A 20,827-nucleotide genomic window follows, 5' to 3' on the forward strand; every position below is an offset into this window, starting at 1 on the left:
GCCCTCCAGTCTCCTGACTCAGCCAGATGGCCACCAGATGGCCCCGGGGCAGGACCTGGCTCTAAGTCAGGCTCCTGAGCCGACCGCTTCGCCCTGCTGCACACGTGCCCCCGAGTCGTTCCCAGCTGGGAACCTCCAGCCCTCCAGCCTGGGCCGTCGCGGCGGGAAGACGGGCAGACTGGGGGGGACACCGGGATCCTCCCGGTCTAAGGAGGACACAAGTCTCAGGCCGGAGCGTGCGCACACCTGGAGGCTGAGGCCTGCAGTCTCGAGGCCTGAGGTCATCTTGGCAGGAAGGGGCGGGGCCTCACAGGGGGGAGGGGGCAGCTGCTCTGCTGGGCACCTGGACCGACAGGCTCCCGAGCCTCACGGACAAATGGCCAGAGTGATGGGGACAGCCCGGAAGTGGACAGGGGAGACGGCCCACTGGGTGTGGGATTGGCGGCTGTGACGAAGCGTGGCTCTCGCCTCCACCTGGCAGAAATGCGTCACAGACGCTGCCAGGAACCTGCCCTGCCACCCTCCCGACTCAGCGGCATGGAGCGCGAGCCCCCCTCCTCCAGGCGGTTGGGAAGGCCCAGTGGACATGAACACACACACCCCCCTGTGGAAGTCCTCTTGGGGTGGCAGGGGCGGGGGCCCCTGAGCCTGGACCACTAGGCTTGTCCCATGGACAGAGCCAGGAGGCTGGCCTGGGGAGACCGCGGGAAGGAGCCGTCCCTGTCGGCCCCCTGGTGGCTCAGACCAGAAAGAACCCGCCTGCAATGCAGGAGACGGGGCTCGATCTCAGGGTCGGGAGGATCCCCCGGAGGAGGAAATGGCTACACACTCCAGTCTTCTTGCCTGGAGAATCCCACGGACAGAGGAGCCTGGTGGGCTACAGTCCACGAAGTAGCAAAAGAACTGGATGCGACTGGCAACTAACACTGCCGGCCCCCAGCACAAACCCCCAGGGCAAGCCGCTTGCTCCCTGGAGGCCCTGCAGCCCCCGGCCATGGGGAAGAAGGTCAAGGACAGATAGGGGTTTCAGGTCAGTTCAGTCGCTCAGTCGTGTCTGACTCTTTGTGACCCATGGACTGCAGCACGCCAGGCCTCCCTGTCCATCACCAACTCCCGGAGTTTACTCAGACTCGTGTCCATTGAGTCGGTGATGCCATTCAACCATCTCATCCTCTGTCATCCTCTTCTCCTCCCATCTTCAATCTTTCCCAGCATCAGGGTCTTTTCCAATGAGTCAGCTCTTCACATCAGGTGGCCAAAGGATTGGAGTTTCAGCTTCAGCATCAGTCCTTCCAATGAATATTCAGGACTGATTTCCTTTAGGATGGACTGGTTGGATCTCCTTGCAGTCCAAGGGACTCTCAGGAGTCTTCTCCAACACCACAGTTTAAAAGCATCAATTCTTCGGTGCTCGGCTTTCTTTATAGTCGAATTTTCACATCCATACATGACCACTGGAAAAACCATAGCTTTGACTAGATGGACCTTTGTTGGCAAAGTAATGTCTCTGCTTTTTAATATGCTGTCTAGGTCGGTCATAGCTTTTGTTCCAAGGAACAAGCGTCTTTTAATTTCATGGTTGCAGTCACCATCTGCAGTGATTTTGGAGCCCAAGAAAATACAGGGGTTCAGAGCCTTGCTGTTCAAAGTGGAGTTCACCAACACTGCAGCACTGACCTCTTCTGAGATGCAGAATGCACCATCTCCAGCTCCACCCCGGACCTAGTGAATCAGGAGTGCGCCAAGAGATGACCGGCAGGGCTGTGTCCCGTTGAAGTCTAGGAAGCACTGAGTAGTGTCCACAGACTTTCTCAAACTATTTGCAGCAGCGGAGCCTTTCCTTCAGACTCGCTTAGCAGAGCACCCCCTGACTTATACAGAGCGCCCCCTGACGAGGGGTGGATGTAAATGCCAGGCTTTGTCCTGGCCACGCCCTCGCAGGCCCGAGGCACCTCTGCTAGAGCCCAGGATCCCCTTCACAAGATGCAGACCACTGTGCAGCGTGCAAACCCCTCGAGCCGGCAACCCCCTCCTTCCCCTGGCAGAAAGGAGGGCTTGTGTCCCCGCTGCCGCCCACAACTGTTCACCGCAGCCTAATACTGCAGTGAGAGCCAAGCGCCGGAAGCACCCCAAGTTCACCAACAAGAGCTCTGACATGTAACAGGTGCTAGAGCCACAGAATGGAACACTGTGCGGCCGTGAAAAGTCAGCGGCAGCGACAGCCAGCGATCCGGGTGAGTGTTACAGACGCGACTTGGGAAGAAACAAGGGAGATGAAACAGCACGGGCTGTGCGGTTTAACTGATGTGAGATGCACAGTCGGGGACTCATCTGCCGTGACAGGGGCCCGAGATGCAGCCACCCCCGGGGGGGAGTCAGGTGAGATGGAGCCTGCTGGGCGATCAGGGATATACGTTGCCTGGGTGGTGTCTCATACACACACTCTCACACACACACACACACACACACACTGAGGTGTACACTTAGGAAAGCGCACTTCCCTATAAGTTAGTCCTAACGAAAACAAAACAAAACAAAACCCGGATAAACCTTTTGCATAGATCAGAGACGGGCTGACAGTCAGACCTCCTCCCAGCTTCCCTAGAAAATCTCACTCTCGATCTCCCCCCAAACAGGAAAACCCACGGACTCTACCACGGGCCCCCATCCGGCACGGCAGGACCTCCGGGAAGTGATCACAACTTGGGGTGGTGCCACCTGAGTCTCTCCAAACCACAGCCCGTCCCCACCCCTGGAGCCCCTCACGACACACTCGGGCCCCCTGACCTCTTGGAAGCCCAGCACTGCGGGCAGGGCCCTGGGAGTCTCAGGCCGAGGGGCCTCTTCCAAGCCGGGCGTCTGGTCTCAATTCCTTTATTCCTGCTTTGGCCTGGCCCGGGGAGGCCATGCCTGCGAAATCCAAACTCGAAGGCCCTTTTGTTAGCAGTTCTCTTCCAGAACTTTCTCCCGGCACTGGGAGCATGACGACAGGGGAAGAGGAGCTAAGATCAGGGTTTGGGTTGTTTAGTGACTAAGTCATGCCCGACTCTGCGACCCCATGGACTAGTGGCCCGCCAGGCTTTTCTGTCCATGGGGTTTCCCAGGCAAGAATACTGGAGTGGGCTGCCATTTCCTTCTCCAGGGGATCTTCCTGTCCCGGGGATCAAACCCGAGTCTTCTGCACTGGCAGGCCGGTTCTTTGCTGCTGAGACACCTGGGAAGCCCAGGGTTAGGGGTAAGGTTGGAGGCAGGAGGGGCTGAAGGAGGGAGGGACGAGAAGCCTGCAGAACCTTCTCCCCGCGTCACCCTGCCACCCTCTGACAGGCAACAGTTCTGCTCCCAACGGACTCTGCAGGTCTCCGTTACACACCTCCGGGTGTTACAGGGAGGATGTCCTGTCTGCAGGAAGCCAGGAAGTCGACTCACACGCCCTCCTGCGCTGACGGAGCCGAGAAAGGATAGGTTCCCAGCCCCTGTGGCCACCACCACCTCCCTGGGCCACTCAACAGCCAGCCCACGGCCCCCGCAGCAGGGCTCAGGCCTCGCCCCTCATCCAAGCAACTTCCACTCATTCTGGCTTCTCACTTTGTAACGAGAAACAACAGCATGAACCCAGGACCCCAGCTGGGGGCAGCAGTGACCGACGGGTCTTCTGGGAATGCCGAGGTGGCAGCTGAGCCCACAGGGGCTTCTGCACTTGGGCGGGGGAGGGAGGGGGCAACATCCTGAGCACCCCTCACCCCGAGACCCCAGGAGAGGAAGACTGTGCCGGCCCAGGGGTGAGGCCAGAGGGCAAGGAGCTGCAGGGGGAGGCCCTGATTGGAAAGGGTTAAGCTCCCCCACCTCCTGGAAAAGGGGGCGGGGGTGGGGGGCAGCGTGAGTGTCTGCTGACCATGACTCAAGGTTCACGCTGGATGAATGGGGCTTCCTCATCCTTTGGCTCTTCTCAAATCCTGCGGGGGGTGGGGGGCAGGGAGGGATCCCCGCGTGGTCTTTCCTCCTGATAAACGCCCCCAAGTTGGGGGAGCCCCACAGCTCTGGATCCAACCCTCCCCTGGGAGTGTGTGAGACTCTGTGGAGCCTACAAACAGGATTACCCAGAGTTAGCACATGGAGATACGTGTAAAAAGTGAAGAATGTTTCCTCTGCTTCCTCACGCACGTCCCAAGACAATGGCCAGCCAGTGGAAGCGGGAGAGGGAGAAGGCAGGGCGGCAGAGGCAGTGAACCTCCGCGCAGCAACGTCTGGAGCCCCCAGCCTCGCAAAGGCACCGGGTCCTCAGCGTCTGCTCTGCTCTCCCAGCTCTCTGGGATGGATGGTGACGGGGCCGCTGAAGGGGGAACCGGGGTGGCTGGTTTGGGGAGACACAGCTGGGGGCAGTGTCAGGGCCCTTTTCCCAACTCTGCCCATGCGACACCTGGCCGGTGGGGGCCTCCTCCGTGCCAAGTGGGGCTTGTGGCGACTTACGAAGCGCCCAGCACTGGCCACATGCTTTATACCCACTGAACGACGATGGGGTCCCTTCACTAGCTCTTTGACGCCAGGATCTGCTCCACCCCCACCCCATCTCACAAGTGAGGAGGGTCTCCGCAGCTTCCCCACCTGGAGCTGGGGGCCCAGCCGGGCGGGGGCGCCCCTTGGGCCTGGGGCTTGCCACCTCCCCAGGAGCCTGGTGGACCGGGCCCAGGTGATCTGGGCAAGGACTCAGGGTCCAGTTCACTGGCAGAGAGGGCTGGAAAGACTGACCCACCAGTGGGCTTCCACGGCGGCTCCCAAGACCCCAGAAAGTGAGTGGGGTAGGGGTGCCTGCTTCCTCAAGGGAGTTCTGGGGCTGACTTTGCACAGGACGTCTGGGTCGTCACCAGGCCACCTGCTCGTCCCTCAGGCTTCCTTGTACCTTCCGGATCCCCGGCACAGCCCGCCCCCTCCCCGAGCTGTCCTTCAGCTTGACTGCCTGTTCCCAGCTCCACTTGATCTCTGGGGTGTACACACGCATGTGGGTCCGCGTGCACACACACACACACACACACACACACACACACGCCGCACCACAAGCCGGCACAGTTCACTTGGCCCCCAGGGGCATGAGCTGCAGCCCCCTCGGCACGTGTCTCTCAGTCCTTCCCGACCATGACAGCGGTGGATCCTTCGTCTGCATCCTCCATGCGTCACTGGACTTGGACACGCTGTTGAACATCAAGGCCGGTCTGCGTAATCATTTGCATCACTGGGCCCACCACGTGCGAGGGGGCCCTCGAGGTACTAAGCTCGTTTCAAGGGACAGCTCATTCACTACTTGCAGGGGAGGGAAGAGAGGTTCGGAGGTACAGACACCTGCCATGGTCACACGGTTAAGTGACAAAACTGTGGATTCCAAAGCACAGCCCCCTCCCAGCCACTCAGCAGCTGAGCCCCGAAGGCCTTGGCGGCACGGTCAGCACGTGACCCCACGTCTGGCACAGGGCTTCCCCCCAGTCAGGAGTCTGCCGAGCGCTGAGATGACAGCAGAAAGTGCCCAGTCGATGGTGTTAACTGACGTGGGCGGTGACTGCTGCTCGGGAGGAAGGGGACTTCCAGAAGAGACCCGTGGTCAGACACCAGGGGAACTCACCAGAACAGGAGCCACCTAAAATAAACACCCCGAGCCAGACTTCCCGTCCAGTCCTGTCCAGCCCTACCGCACTCGGATCCCAGGCAGGGCCCTTGGGCTGCCTGAGAGGGCGAGCAGGGTGGGGGTGAGGCCAGGGAGAGGGGATGCCCCTTGGAGTGCCAGGGTCTGACATGGGGCGGAGAGGGACAGGGACTGTGAGTCGGTCCCTCTGGCTTGGCTGTCACCTCTCCAGGGGACCAAGCAGGGTGGGGCAGGCTCAGACCCACCAGGACTGCCAGACAGCAGCTGTCTGTCCCGTCCAGCCCCCTCCCCACACCCGAAGGTCGTCTCCAGCCAGTAGGGAGCTTACTTTTCCTCCAGGGGAAAGGAGAAAGCTACGGTGGGAGACCGCAGGACAGGATCTGGGGAGCAGGGTTTGGGACAAGCAGATGTGGGGTCAGACACACACACACACACACACACAATCTGCAAGCAACACAGCTGTCTCTGAAATCATATCCGCCTCTTTTCTTGCATTCACTGGGAGAGGAAGATTCCCTGGAGTTCTCCCCAGGTGGTCGCGTTCTCAGGGAGCCAGCAGCCTTCCCCAGGCAGGGCTCAGGGAGGGGGTGGGAGAGGGCGTGCAGACCGGGAAGGGTGCAAGCTGCGGAAGCCAAACTGGCTGACTGCTCCCTGCCCGGCAGCAGGAAAGGGCCCGGTCCTCTCCCGCTTCTGGAAGGGCAGGCACCATCTGCCTGGGGCCCGCGGGTGACAAGGACACTGGGGGTTATTATTAGACTCCCCCGTCAGCAGCGCCCTGCACGCCCCGCTACATCAGGACCCCCGGGACCCTGCAGGAGAAAGTCTTTTGGCTGGGGAGAGGCGAACAGCTGACTGCCAGCTTGACCTCCTCGCCCGGCTCCGCCCAGGCCCGCCCCACACGCGGAGATCTGGAGAACCTGCCCGCTGGGGGTCAAAGTCCCCAGATTGGCGCACAGGTCTAAACAAATGGGCCCCATCTTGGGTTTCCCAACCGCGGAATCTTTAACCAGACAGAAAACTGACTCAGCCTGGCCTCGGGGGCTGAACTGGCCTGGGCCAGACCTGACCAGGCGGGAGACTCTGCACTCGGTCTGGGCGGGGAAGCCTAGGGGAGCACCCCTTCCCCCTAGGGGTGCAGAAACCGGGGAGGGAAGGGCCAGCGGAGCGGGACGAGGGCAGAACTGCGGGGATGGGGGAAGAGGCTGGCCAAGCCACCCAGACCCAGAAATCCGGGGCTCAGAAGGTGTGTCTGTACAGAGGAGGGGTTGGGGGTGTGGGGGGGCACTTTCTTTCCCCCACATATCCACATGAGGCCGCGGGTCCACACCCCTCTCCTCTGGCTCTGTCGTCGTCCAGTAGGGGCCCAGGCGGAGGGGCTGGCAGGGGCTGGGGACGAGGGGTGCCGCGGAGACAAACCCGGAGACTCCAGTCCGTTTCTGCCCAAACTTCTCCCAGGCCGCACAGACCCGGAAAGCGAGAGCGCGTCTGGTTCCCCGCAGAGGAGGGAAACCCCGGGGAGCGCCTCGCCGTCCCGCGCCCCTGGCCCCCGCAGCTGGCGCGCGGGAATCACCGGGTTCAGGCACCAATGCCCCCCCAGCTCCGACCCCTGAGCGGCACTGCCCTCTCCCAGGGCGCTCAGCCCCCACCCCCGCCCCGCAGGAAGCGCCCTTCCCCCCGTGCCGTTGGCCGGCTTAACTCCCATCTTTCCAGTTTTCCAGGCCCGTGAGGTTCCCAGACGGGAGGGACGTGGGCCAAGGACTCGCGGGGGAAAGGACGAAGCGGGAAGAGGCTGCGGGGAGAGTGTGGGGTGGGTGGGGTGTGGGGTCTGGAGGCGCGCGGAGCGCGGCGGGCTGGGAGGCGGGAAGGGGCGGTGCGGGGACTTGGGGCGCCGGGTCGCGGACTCACCTCCTGGTAACTCTCATCGCGGGGCCTGAAGGTGCTGTCCACTGGCTGCAAGCGCAGGCCGAGGTGTGGGACGCTGTGCAGCCACACCACCCACCAGGGCGCGATGTACTCCACGCGCGCCGCCGGCATGGCTCAGCCCGAGTGTGCCCGCCCGCCCGGCGCTCGGCCCGGGACGCGCGCCCGTCCGCCCGGCCCCGCCCCGGCCCCGCCCAGCCGGGGACCAGGCCCCGCCCCCCTGAGCGCGGGCCCGCCTCGCCCCTTCCAGGGCGGCCACTCGCCCGGGCTCACCCTCGGGCCACCGGAGGTCACGCCCTAGAACCTGAAGCTTTTCTTTGATCAGGAATCTGTCCTGGCCCAAGTCCAGGCGAAAGAGGTGGAAGAAGGGAAAACAGTCCCCAGAAGCCTCCTGAATCTGTCTCGTTTTAACAACAGTCTCTGGGTCCCCACTTGCTCCTTGGAAGAAAAGCTATGACCAACCTAGACAACATATTAAAAAGCGGAGACATTACTTTGCCAACAAAGGTCTGTCTAGTCAAAGCTACAATTTTTCCAGGAGTCATGTATGGATGTGAGAGTTGGACTATAAAGAAAGCTGAGCGCCAAAGAATTGATGCTTTTGAACTGTGGTGCTGGAGAAGACTCATGGCAATCATGGCATGAGAAAGGCGAGGTTGCCATTCCTAGCGCTGTTAGAGGGTAGAGGTGGCGCTAGTGGTAAAGAACCCGTCTGCCAATGCAGGAGACACAGGACAAGTGGGTCCCAAAGAGTCAGACACGACTGAAGTGACTTAGCATGAACTGACAGATTGCAGACCAAAGGGACCCAGTCCCTGGGTCACTAGTTCTAAATTCACTCTCATCTGGGATTGAGCATCCACTCTGTAAACATGGTCCTGCCCTGGGAGCGCCCAGGTCATCTGCCCAAACAACTAATGGGTCCCACCTGGAAAGAAGCAGCTGGTTGGAAGGTCCCCACCTCCCGGGGGAGAGACCCTGGAGCCTGGGAGGGCTAGACCTCCCAGGGAGTCAGAGCCTTCGAGAACACAAATTAATCGAGGGCCTACTAGGTGCCAGACGTTCTGTCTGTGGACAAAAGCTGACAGAAAGTCTGGCTGGGCGGGGATTGTGGTTTAGCGGCAGGTGGTAGGGGTACTCATGAGGACAGGTGCTAGCTATGCTCTGGAGGAAAGCAGAGCAGTATGCCGGGGTGGGGCTGGGGGTTGGGGAGTGCAGTCCCAGGTCCAACAGAGCCTCGCGGGCAGAAAAGGGCTGCGGTCCCACAACCCAACAGCGTTCCGTGATTGTGGGAGGCACAGGGCCAGAAGGAGAGGGTAAGTCTTGGGACAGGGTCCAAGGCTGGGTAAAGGGCCGTCTGAGGTCGGTGACGGAGGAGTAGGGGGTGATGGGGTCCTGAGAAGCTCAGGCCTGAGTCGTGGGCAGTCTGATCAGTGGTAGTGCAGGGTGGGGGTGAGGTGTGTGAGGTAGGGAGACCTCTAGGTTTCTGGCTGGGGGAACCGGGTGGATGAAGGTGAAACTCCATGGGTGAAACGCGTTGACTACTAGGGGAGTACAGCGTACAGACACCCCTTCCCTTACTAGAGATCCAGGACTGGCAGATGGAGCCCTGTTTAGTAGTTGAGACTTCTCTCTCCTCCAGGAGGTCACAGTCCGGGTCAAGGTTCCCGGAACCACAGCCACCCATCTTCGTCACTGGGGAGCACCGTTCCTGTCATTGGGATTTCCTTTCATTAATCCAACGAACTGGGAGCACCTTCTCGGCTCTATGGGACCCACTGTTGAGCAAAGCACACATCCCTGCCGGCAGGGGCCTGCAGTGTAAAGGCGAGGGGGGGCGGCCTTCATCCCACGCGGTCATTGGTCACAGACCCCACCCCACACCCAAGGACCTTCCATCGGGTTGTGAAATGGGACTGAGTCTGGGGTGCGGGGACATTTCCTGAAAAATGACACGGGGTGAGAGCTGAAGGATGCGAAGAAGTTAACTCAGGGCATCCTGGGAAGGCTGGATTCTGAGCAGGGAGACAGAACACAGTGAGATCAGGGCCCAAGGCCCGCAGGGCACAGAGGGGAACCAGTGAGTCCAAACTCAGCCAGGGGAGTGACAAGGAGGCGCTGGAAAACTCCCGTGGCTGCTGCCAAGGGCTGGGGTGCAGGAGGGAACTGGGGGTGAGGGGACGAGACTCTTCTCTCTGGACTGCAGTGGCGGTTCCACAGCGGCACAGAGAACTGGATACCAGGGAGGGTGAATTTCACTGTAGGCTGCCTCTCAACTAGCCTTGCTTTATAGTTTTTTTAAAAAAGAGAAAGAAGCTGGCAAGGTGGGCCATGGAATGGTCCTTGCCATGGACCCTGGCAAGGGATTTGGTTTTAACCAGCCGTGCTGGTCGCTGAGCAAGGCGGACACCTGAAGCGATTTTGGAGGGCCCTCGGTGGCACTCACCAGTGTGACCTCACTGCCCGGGACCTCCGGGGTAGGCTCTGCCTGGTGCCACAGACACGGTCCCCCCTCCCATCCCGCCCCCGGGGCTGCAGCTGCTGATCCTGGCCTCCCTGACCCGGAAGTTAGGAGGATTTGCCGTTCCTCTAGAAGATTAGAGTCACAACTGTGAACTGCAAGTGCCGCAGGGGAGAGGAGGGGGGAGGGGTCTGCCTCCCTGAGTGGCAGGGAGTGAGCCCACCTGTCCCGAGCGGGGGCGGGCGGGGGAAGGGGGGCCGGCACCCCACACTTGATGCTGACAGCAGAAGCTGACCCTCGGGCCATCCTCACGGCCTCGGGGTGCATCCTGACAGCAAACCTGCTGGGCCAGTCTGCACCCAGCTGGCAGCGACCATTCTAGCCGCTTCCCCAGAGGTCTCCAGAGAAGCGGCGCAGCAGAACCGAACCGCGAGCCCTCCCGGGGACGCGTTCCTGGGTTGACCAGCCCTCCTGCACGCACCACTCCCCGTTTACCTGGCGCGGCCAGAGCCAGCTCACCCAAGCTCACCTTGCTGACCTCAGCAAGGCAGTGGTGGGCCCTGGGAGCCTGAGGGCCCCACCACACAGCGATGCCTCAGGCCAACTTACACGGAATCTCTGGATTCAGCCCTGGACACCACGGTGTGAATTTTTACAGAGGACCCCAAGTGGCTGGGAGGCAGAGGCCAGGGCTGAGACCCACAGCGTGAAAGGATGCCTTCTCTAGACAAAGTCGGCAGGGCTCGTATCCTAGGAGCTGGGGCTGGTCTCTGCACAATGCGCCGGGACAAAGGGAGCCCAAGTGGTAAACCCGCCCTCTTCCTGGGAAGCTGGGATGGTGAAAGGGCGGGCAAGACTGGGAGCTGCTGAAGGCGCCCCATCTGGGTCTGGTCACAGCCAGAGCCCCCGAGGGCACTTCTCCCAGAAGAAAACAAAACACGTGCTTCACTACCTCACATGCTGTAGAATTCCTGGGAGAGAAACCGCCAGACATCTCGAGCACTCGGCTCCATAGATGTTATCAATGTAAACCAGGTCCAGACCTTCGCGGGGCTCCTGCCCTCACTTGCCGGACTCTGGCGCCACCTTGTGGTCTGCCCGGAACGACGCGCCAAGAAGGCCCCTCAGTTTTCTTCTTAGCTCAGGACTCTTAAAACCACTGGAGAATGGGCAAGTACTTGCCATAAACTGATGGGAACTGAGACAGAGTGCTGGGAAAAGCAGGCTGGCAACCACCACTCAGCAGCCCGAGACGGGGCCTGTGGCGGGAATACCTCCTTGCCAATGGCTGAGGCATCCACAGGACCCGTGCGGGCACCTGTGCAATCCTATGGGGCTCAGTATTTTCTCTGCTTTAGTGTGCCTGAAGCACGTGGCCCTCCTCCTCTGTGGGGAAAGGATGGGGGTCCTCTCACTGAGGCAGGAGGGGGTGTGGAGGCGAACTGCCGTGCCAACTGGCAGATACCCACCAACCAACCACAGGGGATCCACAGCCCCTGCTGAAGGCAATCTTGCCTCCGTGTCCCATTTGTGCTTGACTGTTCCCCTGGCGACTCTGACACCAAAGGCAGCAGACAGGTATGGAGCCCTCCCAGGGACTGGCAACTGTGCAGGTGAGGTGGGGCAGTGACAGAATTCAGAAAGAAACCTTCGCATAGATAATCAAAGTTTGACAAGGATGGGACGACCATCAGCAGGCTACAGTCCATATGGTTGCAGAGTTGGACACAACTGAAGCAACTTACCGCACACGGGAAAAGCACATGAGCGATCAAGACCAGCAAGCCAGCGGGGAGAGGAAGCAGCACTGAGCCCCCAGGAGCCAGGCCTGCTGGGACCTCAGCGGTCCCACCCCTTTATTTGGACCTGCCCACGCCTGAGCCAGCAGGCACGTTCCACTCCTCCACTGCCTGGGGTCGGGGTCAGACTTCTGGCTCCTCCCCTTAAATCATCTGGATTTCACATCGGTCTTTTGGCTCCCAGGGCTTCTGTCGCTGGGCTGACACCCACCCACCTCCACTCTTAGCTCCTTCTTGGAAACTCTCATCTAAACTGTCCTTCCAGCTGTGTTCATCTGGTGAACAGCTGGTACCACTCCTGAGCTCTACTTAGTAAACACACAGGAGTATTTTCTTTTCTGTGCCTGAGAACCTAGATCTGGAGGAAAAAAAAAAAATCCACACCCCCACCTGTGCATGTGGTTGGTGGTGTCTGCCAGCTGGCAGGGCACTTTGCCTCCACACCCTCTCCTGCCTCAGTGAGAGGACCCCCATCCTTTCCCCAGAGGAGGAGGGCCACGTGCTTCAGGCACGTTTTAAGCAGAGAAAACGCTGAGCCCGATACGATTGCGCAGGTGCCCGCACGGGTCCTGTGGACGCCTCAGCCCTTGGCAGAGGTACCCCGCCACAGGCCCCGTCTCAGGCTGCTGACTGGCGGTGCCAGCCTGCCTTCCCAGCACCCGCCTCAGCTCCCATCAGTTTAAGGGAAGGGCCTACTGGCAGCCAACAAAAGCCACCCATCCTGAGGATTGAGGAAAAGCCGGCTTCATTTACTGCCACTTCTGAGAACACTGATCAACTCCTCCTTCCAACTATCATTTTCATTACCAGGGAGCTCATTTTACCTAAGTGACTTTTAAAATCTCAGGGGTGGAGACTGGCTTTATTTCCATCAGTATCTGATTCCTTTAGCTGCCTATTTCTATTTACTTTCAAAATTAGACTTAAAAAAGAGACGGCTTATCTGTCCACTGGGACCACAGCCCAAGATTAGGGGGGAAATAAGGCAGAAGCCAGGACCCTGCGCTATTCCCGCCAGAAGCCATCACCAAGTTAGCACCCACCCACCCCCGTTCTCAGAGACAAAGGCCATTTTGAGAATTTTAAAAATTTTAATACAGTTCAAAGCAGCGTGCGTGGTTCATTTCAGTTCCTTCACGGCCAAACCTAGAGGCAAAGACACACAAATGTGAGCCAATCAGAAGACTCGACTCATCTGGATTTGGCACTCAGGCTAAAGAGGGCTCACAAAGCTCAGAAATTAAGCCCACCAGGGAGGTCTGCTTCAAACGCTAAGTTAGTGCTTGATGATAAACACGCTCCCGCTGGCCCTTCTCAAGGTGGTCCAGTCAATGTTCACACAGGAAGCAGTGCTGGCTGACTTGTGCTGTGAAGACGTGGCCTGGGGAACCCTGGCTGGGCTCCGAGCTCCCAGCTGCTCTGCTGAGCCTTCCGCCACCAGGATGGCCCCTCTGCTTAATCCACCCGCATCGCCTGCTGTGTTCAGTAAATTTCTCAACCAGTGAAAATGGGGGCCACCTATACCAGCACCTCCCCACCCTGCAGGGCCATGGTGAGGATGAAATGAGTGACCCAGGGAGTCAGCGCCAGCGGGTAAGATGCTGTATTAGAAAGGCATGGTTCCCTCTGGATCTAACCTCTGAGCACTGCCCACGTGACACCAACGGCAGGAGCAGACACTTAGACAAACCACAACGGGCTCTCCTAATTCTGGAGCCAAGCCGGGAAACGAGCTGGTGACACAGGCCCCTCCCACGTCGCAGGCTGTCCGCACCCCCCACCACGGCCTCCGGCTACTCACCTGGGGGCAGGGACTGCTTCAGCTTCTCTGCCTTCTCTTTGTCTGTGATGACCAAGGTGTAGAGGTATCTGCTGCACCGAACTTTAAACTTCACATTATCCTTGTTTTTCTTGATCTTGACAGCTACCAGAGAGACCAGAGTTAGTAATAAGACTGTGTCACAGGAGAGACGTCCCAGTCCACCTGCTGCTTGAGTCTTCTGCACAAGCACCCGGGACCGCTGTGCTCACCTCCCTCGCTGTCCCTCTGATGAAACAAAAAATAAGACCCACCCCCCATCCCCTTCTGACCTCAGTGTCAGAAATCTACATTTCCCTTGGATCAACACTCTAGAACCTGAGTTAAGCTCTGTATTTGTAACACAAGTGGGATCTGGTACAGTGAATACACTCCAAACCACCCAGTATCCATCTTATATGGCTTTAAAATTCTGTATCAGGACCACAGCTTGGACAATAAAGAGCCCCAAGTGTGCCCCAAACTCAACAGCGTGCGGTTTGAAATTTAGCGAACAATCTGATTATGTACAACCGTCAATGCATTTACTATGAGGCCAGCAGCTATTCTGGAAGCGGAAGACAGCCTCTTCCAGGTTACTCTTGTCTGGAACCCTTCAAATTGCTCGTTCTGACTCCCATAGCGCAGGCTGACCTGGCCACACGATACGCAACTCCATCTCTGCCAGTAACTGCTGAAGGGGCAGGGCATGTCACAGGAAGCAGAAACTGTGGCCGAACCTGCCCAAGACACCGGCTGCCTTGGCTCACTACATTCTAATACATCAGGGCCGTGGATATTTACTCAAACCAATCTATTCTGCTATCTTAACATTCCTCTCAAAGCCAAATATACTGTGTTGCTCCTAGCAGCTGCCGTACACCTGTAAACGGAACTCTCACAAGGTCAGATGTGAGCATCTCTGAAAAAATGTTTACTCAACAACGTATGTGGAGAAGGCAATGGCAACCCACTCCAGTATTCTCGCCTGGAGAATCCCAGGGACAGAAGGAATATACTCAAGAGAACTGAAAGGAGGGACAAGAGATATTTTACATCAAAACTCACAGCAACATCACTCACAAGAGCCAAAGGCAGAAACCACCCAAATGTCCACGTTATGCTAAATGAACGAAGTTGGTCATGAAAGGACAGATACGGCATGATTCCACTTACATGAGGTCCTGACAGTGGTCAGGGTACCACAGACAGAAGAATGGTGGTCGCCAGGGGCTGGAGGGAGAGTCAGAGACCAGCACTGGCCCAAGACCCGTTAGGAACCAGGCTGCCCGGGAGGAGGTGGGCGATGCGTGAAACCCAAAGCCATCTCCCCAAGCCCGTGGAAGAACTGGTCCCTGGTGTAAAATGGCTGGGGACTCTTGGTTAATGGTTAGTTTTACAAGATGACAATTTCTCAGAAAGCATGTCTGCACCACAACGTGAACATATGCAAACACAGCACACACTGCACGCCTAAAAACGGTGAGTTTTATGTTATTTATTTTGCACTTACAACTATGAAGACAATTTTATCTAAAAAAGACTTCCTGGGCACCCTTATCATATCCAGGGGAACATGACCCCTGCTTTCACAGGTCACAGTTTAACATCAAGCTCCCAAACAGAACAGCAGTGCAAAGCAGTCTGATGGATCTGGTGTCATCTCTTCACCGTGCTAAAATTCTCTACTGGGTCATCTGGTCTGATCCTGGCACCAATCCGGAGAGGCAGGTATGATCACCACCCTTTTCTACAGAGGCAACGGTGGAGTCATGGACCCCATGGTCACCGACTGGTAGAGCTGGCCTTTGAGCCCAGGAAGTGACAGCAAATTCCCTGGTCTGGACTAAACCTGACTGATGAAGCTTCTCTTCGTGTGTAACTGTAAATAAAAAAATATGAGCACGTGGTCACCTGCGGTTCCCACAGTACCAGAGGCTCGAAGGCACCAGACTGTTTCAGGTAACAGGGATACAACTACGATTCTCCCCGCCCCCCAAAATCCCCAAAAGGCTCTCCCCCGAGCCACCGCTTCACCCCACCACTAAGACCGGACATCAGAGACCTCAGTACCTTAGCCCACCTTAACCCGTCTGGCCAAGAGTACCCTACTTTCACAAGTTACCCAACTTTCCCTTTAGGACGTTATCTGGGAGGGGAGGGAAACTGCAAGTAGCAGCCCAAAAAAGGTGTTAAAGCTACACAACGTCTGAGTCCAAACCCAGTGCTGACCACGAGCTCCCCAAACCTTCTTCAACAAAGAGACGAGAGGACTCCCTCTCACATTCAGGGAAAAGAGAGCGCGCGCACACAAAGGCAGCTGGGGCTGGCACATGTCCATCAAAGACTTGCTGCTTTATGTGTCTCCTATCAGTGACCCTTCCGCTTCGTTTACAGCCCAGGACACCAATACACGGAGAAGAAAAATGACGCAGTTCGTTGTTAACAGAACCTGTCCTCTGTCTCCCGCCCAGAACCCAACACGCAGCACTGACTCCGAGTTTGTGAAACTTGCGTTTCCAGACGTTCCCCCAGCAGGAACCTCCACTATCTCCCGGAGTTTGCGGGAACTTGAGTTTCATGTTTATCGAGTCGGGGATGCTATCTAACCATCTCATCCTCTGCCAGCTCCTTCGCCTTTTGCCTTCAGTCTTTCCCAGCATCGGGATCTTTTCCAACGAGTCAGCGCTTCACATCCGTTCACAGCACCCGCCACACACCAAACAAAAACACCCCTGGGGACCCTCCTTAAGGAAGAGAACACACCCCGGACCAAGCGTCTTGTCTTAGGGGAAACAGACTGAGACCCCCGAACCCCGACAGCAGACGAGGGCAGAAGTGGCCGCCCGGCGCCGGCCCGCCGTTCCGGGGGGCATCCCGGCGCCCGCGATCGCCGCCTCCCGTCTAGGGAACCCACTTACACTTGGCGTCCTTGCGCCGGGCCGTGAGCAAGAAGTCCTTGATTTCCTCAATTTTGCGAGGCTGCAACACAGAGCGAAGGCAATCAGCCGATGAGACGCATGTGCTGGGGATTCCAGCCCCGGCAGCCCCTTTCGGGCCCCCGAAGACCCTCGCAGAGGCCGCCCTGCCTTCGCCCCCCGTCCCGAGGGGAGTCCCAGGTAGGGGGTCGTACTCACCATAGCGACGAGGCGCGGGGCGCGCGGCCGGAACCTGCAGGGAAGAAAAGCGTTGGCGGCGTCAACGGGGGCGCGGGCTCTGGCGGCGGCCCTGCCTCCCCGCCCCGCGCCCCCGGAATGCGGGCCCCATCGCACCCCACCCTCCCCCCGCAACACCTTCAACCCAGGACTGGGGTCCTCAGATAGCACCCGGCGCGGATGACCACGGATTACTAGCCCATTCCCCACGTACGGCACCAGAGACTCACGTCAAGGGGCGAGAAGCGAAGAGAGCGGAAAAGGAAGAGACTTCCGCTTCCGGGCAATTAAACCAGGCCCCAGAGGAAGCTGGGTACGGTGTCTGCAGAGGGTCAAGCAACCACACAGGCGTTTGTCCTTCCCACGGCTGCCTCTCTGCCCTCTTCTGGCCTAGATTAACAGTGCAGCTCCCTGAACGCAGCGGGCCGTCTCCCTGCCCTCACTCTTGACCGCCTCTATTCCTTCGCACAAATCCCACCTTACCTTTGCTAGGTTTTATTTCAGACCCAGTTTGAAGACCTGTGTTAGGACTTATTATCAACTACTTTCATTAGACCTCTGTGTTGGGCACCTAGGCAGAGATTTTTTTTCATTTAAATGAAGGGTTGTTGTTCTCCTAAGTCATGTCCGACTCTTTGCAACTCCATGAACATGCACACCAGGCTCCTCTGTCCTCCACTATCTCCCAGCTGCTACTGCTGCTGCTAAGTCACTTCAGTCGTGTCTGACTCTGTGCGACCCCATAGATGGCAGCCCACCAGGCTCCCCCGTCCCTGGGATTCTCCAGGCAGGAACACTGGAGTGAGTTGCCATTTCCTTCTCCAATGCATGAAAGTGAAAAGTGAAAGTGAAATTGCTCAGTCGTGTCCCACTCTTAGCGACCCCATGGACTGCAGCTTACCAGGCTCCTCTGTCCATGGGATTTCCCAGGCAAGAATACTGGAGTGGATCCTTCTCCAGGGGATCTTCCCTGCCTAGGGATTAAACTTGCAGCTCCAGCTCCTGCATCGGCAGGCCGGTTCTTTACCACTGAGCCACCTGGGAAGTCTATTTAAGAACTGGTACCATTGGGAACTCCCTGGTGGTCTAGTGGTTAAGACTGCATTTCCACTGCAGGGGATGTGGGTGAGACCCCCTGGTCAAGGAACTCAGATTCCACTTGCTGGTAGTGCGGCAATAAATAAATAACTGGTGCCACAAAAGCAAGTTAAAGCCTGGAATAGCTGACCTCTGTGGAATACTCATCGGGCAGCCCCTACATTAAGCATGTCACCCACAGGGCCTCTGTGATCCTCAGGTGTGCTGGTGAGTGGTGGCCTGGTCATTTACCCCCGTCTCACCCAGGGGAGAATGAAGGCTTGTCAGTTGCTGGGAGAGGTGACATCAGGACTCGAACACACGCTCCCAGACTCCTGACCACTTCCTCCTGAGGCTGTGTGTGGACTTGCAACACGCTGGCAGCTCTGGGAAGGCAGCATTCTCTTTGCCCCTTTGCTCCCTCGAAGCCTCCATCCCATCCTTGGCATTTTATTTTCTCGGCACAAATTTACCCTCAGCTCTTAGAGAACTGGCAGGCTCCGGGAAGCCTGAGGTTATTGATTTTATTTTTATCCTCCACTTTCATTTTATTTTTAACCTCCTTACAAATGTCTACATTTTATTATATTTGTTTCTCCCCTCCCATTTAATAACCGCACATCAGAATGTAATTGCCCTGTGGGCCTTATTACAGAGCAGCCCACCTGAAAGAGAAGGAGTCCTTTACCATGAACCTCACTTTGAACTCACCTCCCTCCCTCCTCGCTTTCCTCCCATTAGACGAGCCCCAGGTTGAGCATCTTCCTAGAGATGCTGGAGATAGAGGGAAAGATAAACCTGCAGTCATTGCCCCTGGGAGATCGTGAGATCCTCTAATTGTGCTGGAGAGCCTTTTAAAAGAAGTCAGACTGTATTCCTGTGACTACAGATGCATCTGGGTGTTAACCATGAGAAAGGCTAATTGGTAGGGGCTTAATTTGAGATTATCTGAAGGTCAGGATGCCTCAGCTCTGCACTGAGAAGGTGAAACTGTTAGTTGCTCAGTGTCATGTCTGCCTCTTTTCAACCCCGTGAACTGTAGCCCGCCAGGCTCCTCCGTCCATGGGATTCTCCAGGCAAGAATACTGGAGTGGGTTGCCATTTCCTCCTCCAGGGGATCTTCCTGACCCAGGGATCAGGCAGATTCTTTACTGTCTGAGCCACCAGGGACCCGAGGAAGACACGGTCAGACCCACCAGGCTGACCTGACGGCCCCTCCGTCTCACACTGCTGCCCTTCTGGCCTTTTCTCTCCTACTGCTCGGGCAGAAGCACCGGCCTTTTCAGCCCAGCCAGCGGGTTTCCCACGGGCAATTCCCGAGTCCAGGCGTCTGCCTGCTCATCCTCAGTGCTCAGCTCTCCCCTCTCCTCCGGGGAGGACCCTGCATCTCTGCCTCCTGTCACTCATGCGGTAGTGACGCCCACGCGCCTCTCCATAGACTGTGCGGCAGCGCTAAACTTTTCATACATCTGCACCAATTTTCAAAAATTTTTAATAAAGGCAAGAATGAGGTTCTGCATTCTGCTGATAACTCTCCAAATGCAGTGCTCATAAAGCTACACAGTCTCTCAGAGCTGCCATGGAGGATCCTTCAGACGGATGCAGCATCCATCTAGATCACTCACTATATGAAGGGTGGATGGATTGATGGAGGGGTGGTTGGATGAATGAATGAAGGGATGGAGGGAGGGAGGGATGGAGGGAGGGAGAAAGGGATGGAGAGCAAGGGGAGGGGAAAAGGGAGGATGGAAGGGAGGATCAATGTGGACAAAGAAAAGCCCAGCACATAGTAGGTCCACAGAATATTTGTTGAGTGAATGCCTGGTGCTTCTCTCCTTCACAGGACCTGCAGGACAGGCATGGGGGCAGGGAGAGAAGCTGAACCCCCCACCCCACCCTCACACTTAAAAATATCCCAGTGAAACTGCAATTCAGATTGGGACTTGCACCCATGGTCTTTTTAAAGTTATATTTAATTAACTAATTCTATTTTTGGCCGCGTTGGGTGTTCGTTGCTGCCAGGGCTTTTCTCTAGCTGCCATGCTCAGGCTTCTCACAGGGCGGCTTCTCTGCTGTGGAGCACAAGGTCTAGAGCGTGGGTGGGCTCAGTGGTCGAGGCCCTCGGACTGAGTTGCCCCGCGGCATGTGGGATCTGCCCGGACCGTGTCCCCTGCACTGGCAGGCGGGTTCTTAACCACTGGACCACCAGGGAAGTTCCTGGACCTTCCTGTTGGCAGCAACCCCAGAGACAGACGTTCACCCTCTTGAATTGCCTAAGAAGAGACCATTAACAGTCCAGTAACACAAAGATCTGTATTCAAGTACCGAAGGTGTTTCCCAGCTTCCCAAGGGGGACAAGTAGTAAAATCAGCTGCAGCCACTGAAAGGTGAAGCTAGGAGCCTGGAGGGAAGGCTTCCCTCCTTCATGGGAAGGTCAGCCCCACAGGAAACAGTGGGAACAGGAGCCAAAGCCCTGGTCCTGGGAGACGGCCTGCGGCTCTGGGTGGAGCCGGGATGCTGCATTCAACAGACACCTCCCTGGTGATGCCGATACTCTAAGAGGGGCCCAGGGAGGACCTCGGAGGAGGTGAAGGCCCCTGGATTTTAGAGCCTGGCCCAGGTTGCCGTTACTGAGTCACTCTGGCTATGAAGCATGGAGGATGGGTTGGAAGGTCCAAGACGGTGGCCGTGGCAATGAGGAGGGCTACTGTCAGTATCCGACGGCCAGGGAGGAGGGTCTCAGCGGAGGGGTGGGGGGCGGCTGTTTGGTCGGAAGGCTGAAGGTGGGCAGAGGGCGCGTCCAGAGCTGCAGGAAGCCTTCATCTTCTCTCCTTGCCCCCCTCCCCCCGGCATCCCCACGCCCTTCCCCCCTCTCCAGTCATCCTGCCGGCCCCAGCCACCCCTGAGGGCTGCCCAATTTAGATGCTTCCAGCCTCCAGCTTCCAGGGCACATCGGAAGGAGACCTGGACTGGCCAAGAAATCAG

The 20,827-nt window shown here is 57.7% G+C and overlaps 2 protein-coding genes across 3 annotated transcripts in view; both read right to left on the reverse strand.

Annotated features, from left to right (window-relative positions):
* Positions 1-7,723, reverse strand: part of TTYH2 (tweety family member 2) — a 35,145-nt gene extending 27,422 nt beyond the window's left edge. The window contains exon 1 of the mRNA XM_043905638.1: positions 7,538-7,723. Within this exon, the coding sequence (XP_043761573.1) occupies positions 7,538-7,666 (129 nt within the window). The 5' untranslated portion in view covers positions 7,667-7,723. The remainder of the gene's footprint in view (positions 1-7,537) is intronic.
* A 5,160-nt stretch (positions 7,724-12,883) lies between these two features.
* RPL38 (ribosomal protein L38) lies at positions 12,884-17,043 on the reverse strand. 2 transcript variants are annotated; one of them, XM_043905639.1, is made up of 5 exons: positions 16,996-17,043; positions 16,748-16,781; positions 16,532-16,592; positions 13,614-13,736; positions 12,884-12,958 (listed from the first exon to the last, which is right to left on the reverse strand). In XM_043905639.1, exons 2-5 carry the CDS (start codon positions 16,748-16,750, stop codon positions 12,933-12,935), a joined length of 213 nt encoding a protein of 70 aa, XP_043761574.1. In that variant the 5' UTR covers positions 16,751-16,781; positions 16,996-17,043; the 3' UTR covers positions 12,884-12,932. The 2 variants fall into 2 exon arrangements, with proteins under 2 accessions (XP_043761574.1, XP_043761575.1); XM_043905640.1 differs by having other exon boundaries at positions 16,904-17,027.
* Positions 17,044-20,827: the final 3,784 nt, after the last annotated feature.

The sequence above is a fragment of the Cervus elaphus genome, chromosome 5, assembly GCF_910594005.1.
Source record: "Cervus elaphus chromosome 5, mCerEla1.1, whole genome shotgun sequence".
NCBI lineage: Eukaryota > Metazoa > Chordata > Mammalia > Artiodactyla > Cervidae > Cervus > Cervus elaphus.

Excerpts from the sequence above, each read along its gene's own strand:
- RPL38 (XM_043905639.1), bottom strand. Across the intron at positions 13,737-16,531 it reads CCGGCGCAAGGACGCCAAGT|CTGTCAAGATCAAGAAAAAC; the intron begins GTAAGTGGGTTC and ends TCTCTCTGGTAG. Across the intron at positions 12,959-13,613 it reads GAAGCAGTCCCTGCCCCCAG|GTTTGGCCGTGAAGGAACTG; the intron begins GTGAGTAGCCGG and ends CTTTGCCTCTAG.